This window comes from Bubalus kerabau, chromosome 8 (genome assembly GCF_029407905.1).
Source record: "Bubalus kerabau isolate K-KA32 ecotype Philippines breed swamp buffalo chromosome 8, PCC_UOA_SB_1v2, whole genome shotgun sequence".
Lineage (NCBI taxonomy): Eukaryota > Metazoa > Chordata > Mammalia > Artiodactyla > Bovidae > Bubalus > Bubalus kerabau.
This window is the reverse complement of record NC_073631.1, coordinates 117,171,275-117,190,271: the sequence shown is the minus strand read 5'-3', so window position 1 is coordinate 117,190,271 and position 18,997 is coordinate 117,171,275. Positions and strand designations below refer to the sequence as shown.

Here is an 18,997-nt window from a genome sequence, read left to right as displayed (position 1 = left end):
GTGGTGGAGGTGGGGGATGAAAGGGACGCAGCCTGCTGCCCCTGGTGGAAGGCCACCCACGGGCTTCAAGGGGGACCCTAGGGAGCTCGGGATGACCATGCCACCGAGTTCTGGGAGCCCCAGGGTGATCGCCGAAAAAGCTGTGTAAGGATCATATGAATAAAGGTCAAAGCGTGTGGCCCGTGTCTTGAGAGCCAAGGGAAAGGAGACCACTGGACCGGCCTGAGAGGGTCCTGTGCTTGGCAGGAGGCCCCCCCCGGGGGCTGGTTTCGAGTTTCCTTTCTCCCTTCTCCCCTTTTCGTCTCCCCTGGAGAAGTGCTCTCTTTATCCTAAGGTACCCCCAATGGACAGAGTTCTTCCTCCTTGATTTCCAGGTAGTGATGGCATGGGAGACCCCCGGGGTCACCCAGGGAGATGGGGGTCAGCGCCAAGCTGGGCTGCCTGCAGGCTGAGCCCTCTGTCCCCAGCGCAGAGCACCCATGGTGGGGATTCCTCACAGAGGGGGCAGCGTTCTCTGCTGTTTGCTGGAGACCCCTAGCTTGCGTTTGGGAGCGGGAAGGTATGGGGTAGTTGGTGACATTCGGAAGGCAGGGCCCCCTCTTGCCCTACCTCTAGAGTCAGAGCCGGGCTGCTGGAAGCTGGCTCCATGAAGCACAGGACAGATGAGAAAGCCTGAGAGACAGCAGCTTGGGATTGACCCCCACCCCGACCCCTGCAACACCATGTCACACCTTGGCTGCAGCACCACCACCCCCCCGCCCCCGGGGCTCCCTTTCCCTTCACCCAGGAAACTGCAGGTTGGACTCCACGTCTGGGTGGTCCCTTCAGCCCTGCTGCCTGTCCAGCTCTGGGGGGGAGGCTCTGAGCTCCGCCCTGACCCCCTCCTCCAGGCTCCTCCCTAATTCCCCAGCCTGAGGCCTCCTTGCTTGGCAAGGCTGGGATGTCCAGGCTATTTATGGCCTATGGATGGGCTATTTATGGCATGGCCTCTGTGTGCTCCCTGCCCCTCCCACTCCCCCAACCCCCCAGGGCCTGAGCCTGGCTTCAGCCCAGAACCCACCCGCCCCAACTGCCAGCAGCATAGCCCAGGGTCCTGCTCTTGCCTGGAAGTGGCCATGCCTGGGAACAGGAGCTCCCCTCCCCAGCGGGGACGCCTTCTGGGGTGCCCCCCCTCGGCCCCGGCCCGCCGGTTCTGGGGGGCCTGGTCCCACGCGGCCCAGGAGCGCCCTGGGCCCCCGCCACTGCTGTGCCCGGACATGGCGCTGCAGAACGCCCTGTACACGGGAGACCTAGCGCGGCTGCAGGAGCTGTTCCCCCCACACAGCACGGCCGACCTGCTGCTGGAGAGCCGGGCGGCGGAGCCTCGCTGGACCAGCCGCCAGAGGGGTGAGGACCCCGGACGCGGCTGAGGGCAGGGGATCCGGGCACGGTGGCACCCAGAGCTTGAGGATAAGGAGCAGGCCCCGGGGCTGTTTCCCTTCCAGCCCGAGGCTTGCCTAAACCTTGGCCCAGGAGACAAGTCATGTGGAGCCCAGAATAGCTCCTGCTGAAGCCCAGTGAGTGGCCAGCTCAGGCTCAGAGACGCTGAGGACCCAGAGACGCTGGCCCGTCCCCCTCCTCCTCCTCTTGGGCTCCCGCCTCCCCTCCCCCAACACCCCCTGCACGCTTACACCCTGCCCTCATGAGCTGGTCCCCGGAAGAGTGCAGGGGGCAGGACGAGCCCCCTGGTGACAGACACGCCCTCTGTGCCAGGCTGGTGGAGAAGCCCCACGGAGGGTCCCCAGAGTCTGGCCCAGGGCCCATTGTCACCCGCACGGCCTCGGGACCTGCCCTGGCCTTCTGGCAGGCAGTGCTGGCCGGGGACGTGGGTTCCGTCTCCCGCATCCTGGCCGACTCCAGCAACGGCCTGGCTCCGGATTCCATCTTTGATACCAGCGACCCAGAGCGATGGAGAGATTTCCGCTTCAACATCCGCGCTCTGAGTATGGGCCAGGGTCGTGGGGGCGGGGGGAAGTCGGAGCTCCGAGTGGGGGGTGGGTGGGAGGGAAGCCTGGGAAGGAGCCCTGGGCTCTGGCTTCCCAGCCTCTGCCCACCTCCCACCCCCAACCCCCATTGCATGGCAGGTCTTTGCCTCCACCCAGGCTCTGAGGTCCTGTGTCCCCATCTCTCCCTAGGACTCTGGTCGCTGACCTACGAAGAGGAGCTGACCACCCCCCTGCACGTGGCGGCCAGCCGGGGCCACGTGGAAATCCTGCGGCTGCTGCTGAGGCGGCGGGCGAGGCCCGACAGTGCCCCCGGGGGCCGGACCGCCCTGCATGAGGCCTGTGCCGCGGGCCACGCTGCCTGCGTCCACGTGCTGCTGGTGGCGGGAGCCGACCCCAATATCCCTGACCAGGACGGGAGGCGCCCCTTGCACCTCTGCGGGGGGGCTGGCAGCCTCGAGTGAGTGACCCCTCACCCCGACCACCCTGCTCCCCTCTTTAAGGGAGAGGCAGACATAGCCGCAGGGAGGGTGAGGGAGCCTGTCTGGGCCTGGCAGGTCCGGTGAGCTGGTCGGAGTGGACTTTAGGATGGCCTGTGCTTGGAACGGTTTCTGCTTCCCCAGTGCAGGCAGAGGGCTGTGGCAGGGCCTGGATACATGGCCTGCACTGGGGAAGTTGTGGATCTGTTATGGGGAGGTGGTTAAGGTTTTCATTTTTCTGAGCTTATCCTACATCCCAGGCACTGTGCTAAGAAGTACAACACACAGCCCTGTAACTAAGGCCTGATCCTGCCCTCAGGGAACTGCCCTCTACTGTCCAGACAGGCTGTAGAGGACAGAAGACCCCCAGCTGGAGCCTGAGGTCGTCCTTGAGGGCAGGGTCTGGTTTGCAACTTAGCAGGTCCGGTGTTTCCATGTTGGCAGGCACCCTCAGATCAGTGGGCTCAAGGACTGAACCCCACTAACCAAACTCCCAAGAAATGGATGGCTATACCCAAATGTGACCCTGTATTATAACCGTAGGGGATATTCATTCACAGTGACCCAAATAGTTATGCTCTGTGTATCGGGGGCCTTAGAGAGTTAAGTTCTCACAATTTTTTGATGAGTCTGGAATCCCAGCAAAGGGAAACTTGGCAAATCTGTGTACTAACTATACATACAACAGAGGTCTTCTCTCTACTGACTATACACCTGCCAATTTTCACATCTTGTCCCTGAATGGCCCCCAATTTTTGATCCTTGGGCTCTCCTTTTTGGGCCTTCTCCCTCCTGTTAACTTCATCGGCCTTCAGAGGATTCTATTGACTCACTCATGTTATGTTTGAAGATGTATCTACGACAGCACAGCCCAATAGAAATATACCATGGGTCACATACGTAATTTAAAGTTTTCTGTTGTTGTTGTTCAGTCGCTAAGTAGTGCCTTTGCGACCCCATGGACTGCAGCATGCCAGGCTTCCCTGTCTTTCACCATCTCCCAGATCTTGCTCAGACTCATGTCCATTGAGTCGGTGATGCCATCCAACCATCTCATCCTCTGTTGTTCCCTTCTCCTCCTGCCTTCAATCTTTCCCAGCATCAGGGTCCTTTCCAATGAGTCTGCTCTTCGCATCAGGTGGCCAAGGTATTGGAGCTTCAGCTTCAGCATCAGTCCTTCCAGTAAATATTCAGGGTTGATTTCCTTTAGCGTTGACTGGTTTGATCTTCCTGCAGTCCAAGGGACTCTCAACAGCACCACAGTTCGAAAGAATCAATTCTTTGGAGCTCAGCCTTCTTTATGGTCCAACTCTCACATCCATACATGACTACTGGAAAAACTATAGCTCTGACTATATGGACCTTTGTCGGTAAAGTGATATCTCTGCTTTTTAATATGCTGTCTAGCTTTGCTTTCAAGAAGCAAGTGTCTTTTAATTGATATGAAAAAGAAACAGGTGAAATTCATTTTTAAATAGTGGTAAATTACATGTAACATAAAATTTCCCATCTTAACTGTTACTCAGTGTCCATCTCAGTAGCACTAAGGACCTTCACACAGTTGTGCAACCAGCAGGACCATCTAACCCCTGAACTTTTTAAATCTTGCAAGACTGAAATTCTGTATCCTTTGAATAATAACTCCCTATCCCTCCCCTGAGCCCCTGGCAACTACCCTCTGCTTTTGGACTCTATGACTTGGAATGGTCTCCGCACCTCTAATGAGTGGAATAATACAGTATCTGTCCTGTTGTGACTGGCTTATTTCATTTAGCATAATGTCCTCAGATTCATCCAGGTTGTAGCAGGTAACAGAATTTCCTTGCCTTTTAAAGGCTTGAATAATATTCCATGGAATATGTCACATTTTATTTATCCAGTCATCTATTGATGAGTGCTTGTAGTCATCATGTAGGTTGCATGATATAGGAAGGTTGCATCATGTAGGAAGCAACATGTAGGTTGCTTCCATGTTTTGGCTATTGTGAATAATGCTGCCATGAAACATGAGCATATAAATATCTGTGAATCAAGTGAAATTAATTTTAATAATATATTTTAATTAACACAATGTATTCACAATGTTCTCATTTCAACATGGAACCAATATAAAAAGAACATATGAGATATTTTACATTCTTTTTTTGTACCAAGTCTTCAAAATTGGTGTGTACTTTGCGCTTACAGCACATCTCAGTCAGGACTCGCCCTCCCATAAGTGCTTGGTGGCCGCAGAATCGGACAATGCCATTCTGTGAAGTCCCATATTTTTAGTTAAGTCCCTGTGTTCCAGCCCAGCTCCCTGAGATCACACTTGGTGATAATCATTCCTTTTTAAAAAAAAACAAAGGGAAAGTGTTAGTCGCTCAGTCATGTTTGACCTTTGCAATCCCATGGACTGTAGCCCACCAGGCTCCTCTGTCCATGGAATTCTCCAGGCAAGAATACTGGAGTGGGTAGCCATTCCCTTCTCCAGCAGATCTTCCTGACCCAGGGATCAAACCCTGGTCCCCTACATTGCAGGCAGATTATTTACCATCTGAACCACCAGGGAAGCCCCTTGATTGCTGCTGCTGCTGCTAAGTCGCTTCAGTCGTGTCCGACTCTGTGCGACCCCATAGACGGCAGCCCAGCAGGCTCCCCCGTCCCTGGGATTCTCCAGGCAAGAACACTGGAATGGGTTGCCATTTTCTTCTCCAGTGCATGAAAGTGAAAAGTGAAAGTGAAGTTGCTCAGTTGTGTCCAGCTCTTCGCGACCCCATGGACTGCAGCCCACCAGGCTCCTCCGTCCATGGGATTTTCCAGGCAAAAGTACTGGAGTGGGGTGCCATTGCCTTCTCCGAGCCCCTTGATTAAGTACACATATTTTTAAAATTATTATGGAGGGACTTCCCTGGTGATCCGGTGGCTAAGACTCTGTGCTCCCAATGTGGAGGGCCTGGGTTTGATCCCTGGTCAGGGAATCCCACGTATCGTAACTAAGTTTGCATAGTGCAACTTAAAGATCCTGCATGCAGCAACTAAGATCCAGCTCAGCCAACAAATAAATCAGTAAGTAAATATTTTTTAATCATTATGGAGAATTTCGAACCTGTAGAAAGGTGGACAGGATAATATAATAAGCCCCATGATCCATCACCATCTATACCACCCACTTCCGCTGCCCATTGCTGTTTTGAACTCTTCAGATCAGATCAGATCAGTCGCTCAGTCGTGTCCGACTCTTTGTGACCCCATGAATCGCAGCACGCCAGGCCTCCCTGTCCATCACCAACTCCCGGAGTTCACTCAGACCCATGTCCATTGAGTCAGTGATGCCATCCAGCCATCTCATCCTCTGTCATCCCCTTCTCCTCCTGCCCCCAATCCCTCCCAGCATCAGAGTCTTTTCCAATGAGTCAACTCTTCGCATGAGGTGGCCAAAGTACTGCAGTTTCAGCTTTAGCATCATTCCTTCCAAAGAAATCCCAGGACTGATCTCCTTCAGAATGGACTGGTTGGATCTCCTTGCAGTCCAAGGGACTCGCAAGAGTCTTCTCCAACACCACAGTTCAAAAGCATCAATTCTTCGGCACTCAGCCTTCTTCACAGTCCAACTCTCACATCCATACATGACCACAGGAAAAACCATAGCCTTGACTAGACGAACCTTTGTTGGCAAAGTAATGTCTCTGCTTTTGAATATGCTATCTAGGTTGGTCATAACTTTCCTTCCAAGGAGTAAGTATCTTTTAATTTCATGGCTGCAGTCACCATCTGTAGTGATTTTGGAGCCCAGAAAAATAAAGTCTGACACTGTTTCCACTGTTTCCCCATCTATTTCCCATAGCTGATAGTTTTTCAGGCATTGTCTCATACGGCACTAACAACAACCTCTTGAGTCTAGGTATTAGCAATTATCCCCTTTTTACAGCTCTGCTGGAGCTCAAAGAGACTGAGTTCCCTTAGCCTTGAATTCTGGGGCACAGGTCCTTGCAGTAATAGTAATACACAAGTCTTCTAAGAGGACTGTTTTGCTGCAAATCTGGCTGGCCAATTTTGGTTTTGTTGGTCTTTCTCCCACCACCCCAATTTCCATGTGTGCCCACTTTCAGGTCCCTCCCCACTCCAGTTTCAGCATGCAGAGCCCTCCAACCATCCTGGTGCCCCTGGACCGGAATGCCAACTCTTCCCTCACTGGCTGTGTGAACCCGCCAAGACCCTCCACCCTTACGGCCTCGGTGTCCTCATCTGAACCCGCCCTGGGAATGAACCAAGTCAGGGCATGTGGTGCCCACAGAAGGCGCCTGTTCTAACTGAGCAAGGGCTGCTGGCGCCTTTGCTCCTATCCAGGGTTTAGGGCACTTCTGCCGAGAGCACGGGGCTTGAGAGAGGGCACTGGAGATGCTGCAGAATGTTGCCAGGATCTTAGTGCGAGGCAGGCTGGAGGGGGACTGGCAGACAGCACCAGGGCCGCCCAAGGGTGTCCCGGGGTTTGCTTTGCTCACACCAGCAATCATGTAGGGGCGAAGGTCTGCACGTCTCTCTTCCTCCCCCACGGCTGTCTTGCCCTTACTAGGTGCGCCGATCTGCTCCTGAGATTTGGGGCGAAAGTGGATGGTCGGTCGGAGGAGAAGGAGGAGACCCCTCTGCATGTGGCCGCCCGGCTGGGCCACGTGGAGCTGGCGGACCTCCTCCTGAGACGCGGGGCCTGCCCCGATGCCCGCGATGCCGAAGGCTGGACCCCGCTGCTGGCCGCCTGTGACGCCCGTTGCATGTCCCCCGCCGACGCCGAGGCCACCACGGCCCGCTGTCTCCAGCTGTGCCGCCTGCTCCTCTCCGCCGGGGCCGACGCCGACGCCGCCGACCAGGACATGCAACGGCCCCTGCACTTGGCCTGTCGCCGCGGCCACGCGGACGTCGTGGAGCTGCTCCTGGCCCGCGGCGTCGGCGCCAACGCCATGGACTACGGGGGACACACGGCCCTGCACTGCGCGCTGCAGGGCCCCGCCGCGACCCTGGCCCAGAGCCCGGAGCGCACGGTGCGCGCGCTGCTCAACCACGGTGCCGTCCGCGTGTGGCCAGGGGCTCTTCCCAAGGTACCGGCTGGGGCCGGAAGGAGGGCCGCGAGAGCGGGGTGGGGGTGTGGGGAGACCCGGTCGGCGCCAGGTTGCTCTGGATGTAGGTAGCTCCAGACCGGGGGGCGGGGGAGTCAGTACTTTGTTTCTTTCTTCGAGAAAGCCCAGCCCAGCAGGGCGCAAACCGCACACCAGCAGGAGGTGCGGAATGTTTGCTTGTGCGCCTGCGCACATGTATATCCACTGCGTGCTGTGCATATACACGTGTTTGCATGTGCGTGTGTATACGTGCGTGGGTGATGAATGTGAACCGAGGGCGGAGGGGCCGGTCTCTAAAGGATCTGAAAAGACAGGAGGAGTCAGGTCTGATGGGGGCCAAAAGGGCTAGTTTCTTCCTCAGAGGAGAGAGCAGATGAATGAAGCGTTTAGGAAGCTCCCCCTGACAGTGGGACCCGTTCAGAGAGAAACTCCAGTCACAGGAAACACTGGCCCGGGGCAGAGTGATAAGCCTGGTCTTGAGCTTCAAGGCCTCCTGACCATCTGCAGATGGACGTGAGAGCTTAGCAGAACCTGCACCAGGGACACCAGCAGCTGTTATGCTGGCACCGAAGAAAACACACTCACTGTCAATTTCCAATCTCTGCCTTATATTTAACATTAATATCCCCGAGACGGGTTCAGGCTGAAGACATGTGCTACCGATGCCCTGGCAGGGGACCCTGTCCATGCTGTGCTGTGTCTGGAAAGGGCTATATAATATCTCGGAGGATGTTGGACCCCGGGGTGGGGACCCTGGTTCTCATAGGGGCTGGGTCAGGATGGGTGTAGGGCAGCAGGCTGCGTGCAGGTCCCTCACCCGCCTCTGGGTTTGAACCATCCAGCCCCGCCCAGTCCTGGACACTCCCTGCTATCCCCTCCTCTCCCCTTCACTCATAAACCTAGAAGCATCTGTGTAGATTCCTAAGCAAGGCCAAATAATTAAACAGCCCGAGAGTTTGGCAGATTGGTCTCCCCTTTGGGAAAATACAAGAAAATCAACAATTAACACTAATTAATCTCCTATTAACACCAGATAATTAGGAGAGGAGCAATTCCTGGTAATCTGACAGTGGCTCTGACAGCTAATGATTCCCCTTTGGGGAGGGGGTGGGAAGAGAAGGCAGAGCAGCGAACGGATATTCTGGGACACCACTGCCCGCCCCTGCAGCCCTGTTCTGTCCTCACTGCCCTGGGGACAGGCCAACACAGCAAAGTGCCCCCTGCGTCCCTTCATCTGGGCTCCACAGCATCCCAGGTGATCAAACAGTTGGCATTCATCTCCCACAACCTGCAGCTGCTCTGGGATTGGCTGGGGTGCCTGTCCTCCAGAGCAGAGCTTCTCCCTGGCCCACTGGTGACCACTGTCAGCCCCCAGCCAGTGCTGCAGAAGCCACCATACTGGTCTGGGTGCTCAGACTGGAGCCAGGGTCTGGCTGTGATGCTTGTTCATGTGACTCTAGGCAAGTCCTGGGATTCTTTGAACCCATGTTCCTTGCGTGTGATACAGTCTTGACTTAAACTTAGTGGGAACAATAGAAACAAACACAGCCCTGACCACGCTCCAGACCTGTTCTAAGGTGTGTTCCCTTAGACACATGGATTTCTTCAGTCCTCCCAACAACCCCGTGAGGTAGACGGCAACTGAGAACACAGGCTCTGGAGCCAAGGACACTACCTGTGTGACCATCAGCAAGTTGCTTCAATGTCTCCAGTTCTCCGTTTTCCTCTTTATAATAGGGATGTAACAGTATGCCTGCTTCATGGGTTAGTGTGAGAACAAATGAATCACATATATCAAGCCCTTTGGACAAGGCCTAACCTCGAGATACTGCTCCTCGCCAGTTAGCCAGTGTTGTTCTAAAGTTAAATAATGTAGATGAAAGCACTTGGGAAGATGAAAGCACTGTTGGGCATGATCCCAATGTAGGGGATCTTTAGACAAGGGATGGAGTGCTGCAGGTTAGAATAGCCGCAGGAGGCTTCCTGGAGGGGGTGGGACCTGGGATGGGCAGGGCTTGGAGAGATGCAGGAGGAAGATACAGGTATTCCAGGCGGAGGGCAGAGGCAGAACTCCCAGAGTGGCCTGGCATAAACGGCAGGCAGTAGCAGCAGGTAAGAACAGGAAAGTTATACATAACCAGCCTGAAGCTCAGAGGAGGAGCGAGACCAAGAGACCTGCTCCAGGCAGACAAACTGGGGCGGTTCCGGTAAGCACTGCCCAGATGCAGGGACAGAAGCAGAGGGCCTCCGGTGTATGAGATGCTTTCTCCCTGGACAAGGCCTTCCACCTGCTCCCACTGCCAAGCAACATCCAGCATGTGCAGCACTCCCAGCCTGCCAGGCAGAAAGGTCTCCTTTCCTTGCAGGCAGGGGTGTTAGAGACCCTAGTGTTACATGCAAGTGTGCGCAGCTTATATTCAGGAACGCTGCCCAAGAGACTGCTCTCAGCTGTTCTCAGGTGTTATGAAAGGTCCAGGGCCACTGCCTGAGAAACAGCAAGAGACAGAGTGGCTGAAGCACGATTCGGCTTACATGCATCAGGTGCAGGCTTGGAGCAGATGATGGTTCCTGGGTATGTCCGAGCTGTGCACGGCTGACTTTCTGACCATGAGGACGGTGGCCCAGCACAAGCTGCTGCCCAGCATGGCTCGCCCCTCACAGCACAGGCCACCTCCTCAGATGGGCCTTTCTTGACCACCCATCTAGGACCGTGCCCTCCTGACCGCACTTAGCCCCTGAGCCTATTTTCTTTGTAGCGGCATATACGTAAGTGGCTATTAATGTGTTGTGTGCTCCTTCTTTTTTGTTTCAATATTTGTTTATTTGACTGTGTCGGGTCTCGTGGCACGCGAGAGCTCCATTGCAGCATGTGGGATCTTCTGTCATGGAGCATGCATTCTCTGGTTGTGGCGTGCTGGCTCAGTCATTGCAGTGCATGGGCTCTCTCGTTGAGGCACATGTGTTCTTGGAGCACGCGGGCTTAGTTGCCCTGCAGTATGTGGGATCTTACTTCCCTGACCAGGGAGCAAACCTGCATCCCCTGCATTGCAAGGTGGATTCTTAAACACTTGGAAATCCCAAGTTTTCCTTCAGAAAGAGAAGCTCCCAGCTGACAAGGACCTGTGTCTCCTCCTCACGGCTGGGTCCCCCAGTGCTGGCCCAGTGTGACCCTCAGTAAATGTTTGTTAAAGGAAGAATGAAAGATGAACCCGGCTGTAGCTTGATCCTAGGCGCACTCCCACATCAGGTGTCTGCTGGCCTCTTTCCTTCTTCTTAAATGCTCTCCTCGCCTTTACAGCCCAAGCTTGCCTCTCTGTGAATCCCTCGTGGACCACCCAGCACTCCTGCCCCGTCTCCATCCCTCCCCTGGCACCAGCGGGTTCTGCCTTATACGTGATTGACCTTTCTGTCTGCTCAGGAGCTCCAGCCTCAGGTCAGGGACCGCTTTCCCACCCAGGAAGATGCAGCACAGAGCCTTGTAGAGGCAGACAGGAGAGCAGGAGAAGGTAGTAGTTGAGAGCAGAGAGTACACCACCGGGCTTGGATGGCTGCAACCACAACTTGGGCAAGTTACTTCTCTGTGCCTAAGCTTCCCTTGTCTGTAAAATGGGGACAACAATAGTCCATACTGGCAGGGCTGAGAATTGTCAACACACATAAAGTGCTAAGAAAATATCTGGCATAAATTACGCAGAGTATAAAAGCTAGCTGTTGTATTGGTTTCCTGTCATGGCCATAACAATGTACTGCAAACTGGGAGGTTTAAAACAATAGAGATGTATTCCCTTTCAGTTCTGGAGGCTGGACATTTGAAAAACCCAAGTGTAGGTAGGGTTGGTTCCTTCCAGAAGCTCAGAAGGAGAATCTATGCCAGGCCTGTCTCCTAACGTCGGGTGGTTGTCCACAGTCCTTGGCGTGCCTTGGCTTGTGGGCACATCACTCCAGTCTCTGCCTCCATCATCACATGACATTCTCCTTGTGTGTCCGTTTTCCCTTATGAAGACAGCAGTCATATTGGATTAGGACCCACCCTAATGACCTCATTTTTACCTTGATTACATCTGCAAAGACCCTATTTCTATGTAGATCACATTTCTAGGTACTGGGATCAGGACATCAGCATATCTCTTGGGGGACATAGTTCAACCCACAATAGCTGTTTCTTGGCTGTCTCGTCACCAGGTCTGTTCCACCAGGGACCAGCCGCGTGTGGTAACCCCTGGAGCACTGACGCAGCTCTGCCCCCTGCAGGTGCTGGAGCGCTGGTGCATGTCCCCGCGGACCATTGAGGTCCTGATGAACACCTACAGTGTCGTGAAGCTTCCTGAGGACGCCGTGGGCCTGGTGCCTCCTGAAACTCTGCAGGTCAGATTCTCAGACCCTGAACACACAGTCACCCAGCCTGCCCCAAGAGACTTCCAGCTCCTAAAGGGAAGCCCTGTGGGCCCCCCCATTCGGCCCCCACAGAAGTTACTAAGGAAACGAAAACTCAGAGTGAATACCTGAAATGCTCCTGACTTCTAAGAGGCTCCTGGAGACTCCCACCCCGCCCCCACTTTAGAAGCAGGTGCCCCCTGCCCAGGGCTCCCTCTGAGCCCCTCATTCTGCCCCCAGAAGCACCGTCGTTTCTACTCCTCCCTCTTCGCCCTGGTGAGGCAGCCCAGATCGCTGCAGCATCTGAGCCGCTGTGCGCTCCGTGCCCACCTGGCGGCCTGCCTGCCCCACGCCCTGCCTCGCCTGCCCCTGCCGCCCCGCCTGCTCCGCTACCTGCAGCTGGATTTCGAGGATGTGCTCTACTAGGTGAGCCCAAGGCTCTGCGGACCGCCCCAGCCGCTGGGGGCCAGAGGGGGCGGAAATGGGTCCGAAGCAAGATAAACGTGGGGGCAGGGCCCTAGACAGAACTCCCCAGACCACCAGACTTCTCTGAATCCACCCCTCTCCTTCCAGATGTCCATTGCCTTTTGAGGGAGCCTGAAAGCAGATGCCCCAGACCCTAGGGGATGCCAGCCCACTGCTCACAGCACCTGGGACTTGGGACTGAGTTGAACAGATTCAGGCCGAGGTGGCCCTCTCAGCAGGAGGCCCAACTCCACAGGGAGGAGTGCTGTCATTCCCCCCAGGAGAGGCAGACGGACCAGGTGGCCAAGTGACATCTGATGGAGAGACAGCTAGGACTCATGGCAAATGATATATACTCTCCCGGGGGAGGGAGTGTCTCCTGAGGCCCCCTCCAGACTGTCCAAACCCTGTGCTCACATTAAAAATATGCAGGCCTGTGTTATTGGATGCTGTCTCCAATAGCCCCTCCTCTAAGCTGGCTGGCTCACGTGGACTCGAGATGGGTAGATTTATGGGGTCCCCTGGATCTGCCCCATGGTGCCAGCTCTATCACCTGCCTCCTTTGGCCTCCACCAGCTACTGAGGGATCCCAGGCAGACCTGCCCCTCTGGCCACGATGAGGGGGAATAGCCATCAGGTGAGATAGTGCAGAAAAGGCCTGAAAGAGAGCCAGCGGGAAGACGGGGGAGCAAAGAGGCTTGGGTAAAGAGAATGAGGCTGTGGAATGAGGCCAGGCAGACCGTGGGGCAGGGCGGTACAGGCAGCCCCAGCCTTGGGCAGCGAAGTGAGGGCAGGAAGACAACCAGAGGTGGATGCACAGGGCAGCCAGCTTGGCGTAGCCCTGGACCAGGTGAGAGTGAAAGACGCAGGTTTAGGAAAGCTAAAACTCTGCCTGCTGCCTGTCCCATAGGTCGGATGTACACCTGGGTTCGGGAGCTGAGCTGAGACGTTAACACCCCTGGGTTCTAGTCCCAGCTTTGCCATTAACTTGCGGAACAGACGTCTCTTCCTGCTCTGGACGCAAGCTTCTGCATTTGTCAAACAAGAGAGGAGAGGGTCCCTGAGGGTCTTTGCAGTCCCGGGATTTTAAGAACAGGCAGCCCCAACAACCAGGAGCCCGTCTACGACCACAGGAGGGAGGTGGCGTTGCTCGGAGCCACGGGGCAGCCAATCCAGTGCACGGTGACCCGTGACGTCAAGGGTCGCCGGACAGATTTCTTAGCGGCCCAGGGTGCGCACGCGCCGGAGTTCTCAACTTTTCCCAGCTAGGAGCGAGGCAGCAAGGTGAGGGGCCAAGAGGGTGGGAGACGGAGGGGACGTAGCCTGAGGGGGACCGACGGCGCGAAGTCCTAGACGATCTCCAGATCGCCGAGGTGAGCGGGCCCTGATTCCCACCCGGCCTCACGGCCCTTGGGCTGACCGGCCCGCGTGGGCTTCCAGCTGTAGGGCGCGGGGACAGCCGGACGGGAAGGGCTGCGCCTGGGACCCAGGCCCACAAGCGGTCGGGACAGTGGCTGACTGAGGCCTGGCCCCTAGGCTGTACAGGGTCCAGACCCGGCCAGACCCCGCAGGGCAGGGTGAGGCAGCCCAGATCGCTGCAGCATCTGAGCCGCTGTGCGCTCCGTGCCCACCTGGCGGCCTGCCTGCCCCACGCCCTGCCTCGCCTGCCCCTGCCGCCCCGCCTGCTCCGCTACCTGCAGCTGGATTTCGAGGATGTGCTCTACTAGGTGAGCCCAAGGCTCTGCGGACCGCCCCAATCGCTGGGGGCCAGAGGGGGCGGAAGTGGGAAGTGGGCGCAGGCGAAGAAATCAGGAAGCAGTTTGGGGCAGGCACGGATTCCGCTCACGGCTTGGGGCCTCCCCCGCCACCGTCCTGGGGAGCCCCGTCTTATCCCAGCGTGGGACCTGGGCAGAATGCCCCTTATTCCATTCATTGGTTCAGCAGGGGTTTGAGGGCCTCCGGTGGGCAGGACACCGGCCACACAAAGGCCTGGCTCTCCCGTCCCCACTAGAAAGTTCACTCCAAAGGTGACAGAGACTGAGCAAACAGACGGGAAAGTTTCAGAGTGATAAGACCTCTGCAGACGGTTTCATTGGTGATTGTCCAAGAGCGGATCAGCCGCTGAGCGCAGGTGACATGGACACCTCCTCTTTGAGTAGGTGACATTTAATCTGATGCCTGAGTGACAAGGAGGAGCCAGCCACGTGAGTGGAGTGAGGGAGAGAGGGAAGTGACATGAACTGATGTGTATTTTGAAAGATGGCTCTGGCTGCTGAGTGGCTTGGGCGAGGGGAGAGGTAGGGAGGAAGGGTGAGAGACCAGTTCAGAGGCTATTTCAGGAGCCCTGGCAGAGATGGAAAAGCAGTGGATGAGACTTGGGATCCTTTCTGGAGACTCCATGGAACTTGTTGATGGAGTAGAAATGGAAGGCTTAAGGAAAACAGTCCAGGATGACTCCTCCACCTTTTTTTTTTTTTTTTGGCAGAGCAACACTGGATGGAGGGTGGGACTAATTTGCTAAGGTGGGAAAGATAAGAAAGGGGCAGATGGCGGGGGAGTCAGAAAGTCTGTTTGGGAGATGTTGAGTTTGAACTGCCTCTTACAGATGGCAAAGAAGCTGTGTGACATGGTCATTTAAATCTATGAATTTGGAATCCAAGGATGAGGACAGGCCTAAGAATATAAATAGGGGGGAATGCATGTGTTTGCATGTGAAAAATATTTAAAGCTCTGTCCCAAGAGAATCTTGACTCTCATGGGGATGACTTTTCTGAGAAAGTCCTGTATATGCATTTTGATGGAAATTCTAGTTCATTTGCATCCACGTCATTCATTTTGTGCTTCCTGAGTCCCAGGTTTTAGGCACTAGATACAGGGCTGTGAATGAGACCTGCTCCTACCCTAGTCTGAGAATTTTCCATCTAGTCTGAGAAACAAGCGTGTGAATACCGAGTTCAGATACAAAGGGCAATGTAGTGAATGCAAAAGACTTGTGGGAGCAGGATGAGGGTCTGAAGGAGGAAGGAGAGCAGGAGCAGCAGGGGGTCCTGGGAAGACTTCACAGAAATTGGAGTGCCTCCCCAAAAGTGGTAAGAAAGGGAGAGGATTTCTGGCCATATCTGGAGAGCACTGGTTCATGCAGGAGGCCTTTTAAGAAGGTAGGGCATAAGGGAAGAAAGGCGATGTGGAGTGGTCAATACAGGAGGCTGCTGGCCAGCTTCGCACGTTCTCCCCTTAGCAGGGCAGTGTTAGGAAGGTCCTTTCTGGGGTTAGACATCCAGACACTTCTTGCAAGCCAGGGAGCTTCCTCCTCAGCCTCCTGGCTGCGGGTCCCGCGGGCCCAGAACCTCTCCCCGGTAATTGCTTTCCGTAATGTGTTTGCTCCAAACCAATTTCACGCCTCCGTGAGGACTCCGCCCTGCACTGGAGCGCGGACCTCCCCACCACCAACCTACCCGCGTGTATCACGTGCGCGGCACACAATCGGCACACATTTAACCCAACGATATGCAGAGTTCAAGTACCTGGATACAGCCAACATACATGAAACTACCCGAGTGTATGCTAGGCTTTAAGACCCTCGTGTACAACAGTCCCCCGCCCCTCCCGCCCCAATCGGTGCACTCACAGTGAAGGCACCTGCAGCGCCCAGCGCGCTGGCCCTTGGACGGCTCACCTGGTGCGGTTCCTTTGCTCTCCGCGTGTCTCCCGGACTAACGCCAGGGGGCGCTGCAGCACTCCGCGCCTCTTTCGCGGTGACGCAGTTGCGCGCTGCTGCCACCAGAGGGTATCCGCGGACAGAGCCCGAAACTCCCCACCGTCAGTGGACACTCGCCTGCCAATGAGGGAGGCGAAGGTGTATTTGGATTTGACTTGAGTACTTCGTTTGTTTTTTTTTTTTTTTTTTTCTGAGTGCTGGTTCCCAGTCCGTGAACGGGTGGCCAGACGAGGAGGTCGACACAGGCACACGCAGAGAGGGTAGATTCAAAATAAAATTCTTCCGTAGAGAATTTCCCCAATTGGTGAGTAGTTAGATGGGACAAGTCAGCACGTGGGCAGGCAAAGAAGCATTTTTAGCATTCCATTTTAGACGATGAGAGGAGGTGCTTACTTATACGGGCCTGTCCAGGGATTCAATAGGAGAACCAGAGAGTTTTCTTCTCAGTAAAGAAAGGAGGCGGCTCCCTTCAGGTTTGAGAGTGACAGCTTCTGTCCTTGGTACTGATGGGAGAGTTAGAAGCTGTGTTTGGAGAGCCACTGATAGGAAGAACGTCCATAATCGACCACTCTGCTTTCCTTTGTCCAGTTAGTGAAGGAAGAACTCATTTTGAAGGGTATTTCCTTATATTCATGTGATTGTTGCAGGAGCTTTCTGACAAGACAGGGTGTATGCTCAGTCGCTCAGTTGTGTCTGACTCTTTCAACCCTTTGGACTGTAGCTCACCAGGTTCCTCTGTCCATGGGATTATCCTGGCAAGAATACTGGGGTGGGTTGCCATTTCCTCCTCTAGGGGATCTTCCCCACCCAGGGACTGAATACGCCTCTCCTGCATCTCGTGCATTGCAGGCGGGTTCTTTACCACTTTGCCACCTGAGAAACTAAGAGTAGATATTAATTGCTCTCGCTCATGGGTGAAGTTAAGTCAAAAGGGGGCCAAGATCACATGGCCCAGAGAGGAGTCAGAACAGAAACTTAATTTTAGGGTTGTTGTTGTTGTTTTTTAATCCAACCAGTGCTCTTTTCCATTTACCATGCAGCCTCAGTTCCACGGTCCATGAAAGGGCAGGAAAAGGAAATGGGCTGCTTCAGTTGCCACTATGTATGTGAGGGTTTTATACTAATTCAGCTACTGAATGTCAAGGACTGTGCAGAAGTCACACTTCATGACCCCAGCATGGCAAGGGAACAGATTGAGGATAAAAATGGATTAACAAATACAGTATCTCACAAACACACACCACACCAGAGCCATACAAAGCCCCGGAGGTCTCACGCGCCTTATTTCAGAGTTGGTGGCCCACTGGGACTTATTGGCAACAAGCTTTAAGCCTTTACACTCTGTGACAGCTTGAGCTGAGAATTCCACTTTACAGAGTGTAGTTCTGGGCAGTGCGTTCTTGGCTTGAACCAGATGATCAACCTGTTCAAGATCAGAGGGTCTTTAACCTTGAATCCTTGACAACACATGATCCATTTCATCCCATCAAAAAGTGACAGACTTATTAAAGTGGCCCTTTAGTGGGGGAACTAGTTGGGGGGGGGGGCTAGTCAGGGAGGAGATTTCAATATATATACACTTTTGACCTTTTGGAATTTTGTGTTCGGTGGTTTTCTTACATATGCAAAAGGTGAATGTAGTTACTTTAAAAAAAAAAAAAGGCTCTTCCTTCATGCTGTATTTGATTGGTGGTGTTAATACTCATACAGCTTTAATTTCAGTGATTGTAGCCCCAAAGTTGCCTTGGTAATTTTTCAAGTCAATAAGCCTCTATTATCTACCCAACACTGTAAAGTCATCATCCCAAGTACTGACCTCTTACTTTTTAATACATTTTTGAAGTCTGGTCTTCCACATGGGTACCATGCAGTACTTGGTTAATTTTACACAGGGTTCAGAATACCTTTAGGAGGATGGACAAGGATTATCCTTGTACTTTAGTAGTGACTGGTGTTCGCAGACTTGAGTTAAGGCACCTCTTCTTCCTCCATATCGACATGTCCCTCCAGACTGGATCTCTTCGAAGTTTCAAGACAGAGCCTGAGACAGATCAGGACCATGTGGAAACCACACCCTTCTCCCTCGGCCTCTCATGCACTGCCAGCCAAGCATAATGAAAGCAAGTCCCACCCTCTCTGTCCCTCTTTGGTGACAGTGTCTTTCAGGGTGCTGACTTGAATACATCAGCCTGACATGAGCCAACACGACACTCCCAATGTGAATAAAGTTCCCCGAGATCCAGAGTTCCCACCTGCCTTGCCTTCTGTCCAAACGCTGAGACTCCAGCGTGAGTTATCCTCCTCACCAGAACCAGATAACTTTCTTCCATTTAGACTACATCTTCCTAAACTCGCCTGCTTCTGCTACTGTGAATTTCAGCTTGCTTGGCTCTCCTTGGCCCCACCTGAATAACAGTGAGCAGACGACCTTCATTTAGTTAGCCAGGGTTGCTTTCCGTCCTGAGGCTCGGGTCACTTTTCTTCTGGTAACTTTCCTAACTTAAAGTCTTTCTTGCCCACTGACCTGAGGCTGCTATCCAGCAGCAGAGCCCCGTGACTTTTGCCTCTAGATTGACGAGTCTACTTCTGGAAATCAGGAGGAGGGGGGGAGGGTAAAAGGCGCGCCATTCCCATGTCTGAGAAGGGAGGAGGTGAGCAGAGTCATCTGCAATTAGCGGATAATTAGCGCCGCTGACCCTTGGGGCTCATCAGCGCTCCCGGGGCCAGCCCCCAGCAATCAGCCAGGGCAGGTCGCGAGTGTCAGGCCCGGGAATGAATAGGGCTCATCAGCGGCGCGGGAGTCGGGGAGCCAATCAGGAAAATTAATAGCGGAAGAGAGGGAGAGCGAGCGAGGGAGGGAAACCCGGACAGACAGACAGACAG

General features: G+C 54.4%; 1 protein-coding gene across 3 annotated transcripts; it reads left to right on the top strand.

Annotated features, from left to right (window-relative positions):
• The first annotated feature begins 1,037 nt into the window (after positions 1-1,037).
• Positions 1,038-16,292, top strand: ASB10 (ankyrin repeat and SOCS box containing 10). 3 transcript variants are annotated; one of them, XM_055591286.1, is made up of 6 exons: positions 1,038-1,386; positions 2,175-2,442; positions 7,020-7,539; positions 11,809-11,922; positions 12,172-12,357; positions 12,505-16,292. In XM_055591286.1, exons 1-5 carry the CDS (start codon positions 1,116-1,118, stop codon positions 12,355-12,357), a joined length of 1,359 nt encoding a protein of 452 aa, XP_055447261.1. In that variant the 5' UTR covers positions 1,038-1,115; the 3' UTR covers positions 12,505-16,292. The 3 variants fall into 3 exon arrangements, with proteins under 3 accessions (XP_055447261.1, XP_055447260.1, XP_055447259.1); XM_055591285.1 differs by lacking the exon at positions 1,038-1,386 and adding an exon at positions 1,473-1,982 and having other exon boundaries at positions 13,307-16,291; XM_055591284.1 differs by lacking the exon at positions 1,038-1,386 and adding an exon at positions 1,473-1,982 and having other exon boundaries at positions 12,505-16,291.
• The last annotated feature ends 2,705 nt before the right edge of the window (positions 16,293-18,997 follow it).

What these genes read in the sequence shown, in the direction of transcription:
- ASB10 (XM_055591285.1), top strand. Translation starts at nt 1,682, where the DNA reads ATGAGCTGGTCCCCGGAAGAGTGCAGGGGGCAGGACGAGCCCCCTGGT. An exon ending in CTTCAACATCCGCGCTCTGA is followed by an intron (nt 1,983 to 2,174) that starts GTATGGGCCAGG and finishes ATCTCTCCCTAG; the next exon opens with GACTCTGGTCGCTGACCTAC. An exon ending in GGGGGGGCTGGCAGCCTCGA is followed by an intron (nt 2,443 to 7,019) that starts GTGAGTGACCCC and finishes TGCCCTTACTAG; the next exon opens with GTGCGCCGATCTGCTCCTGA.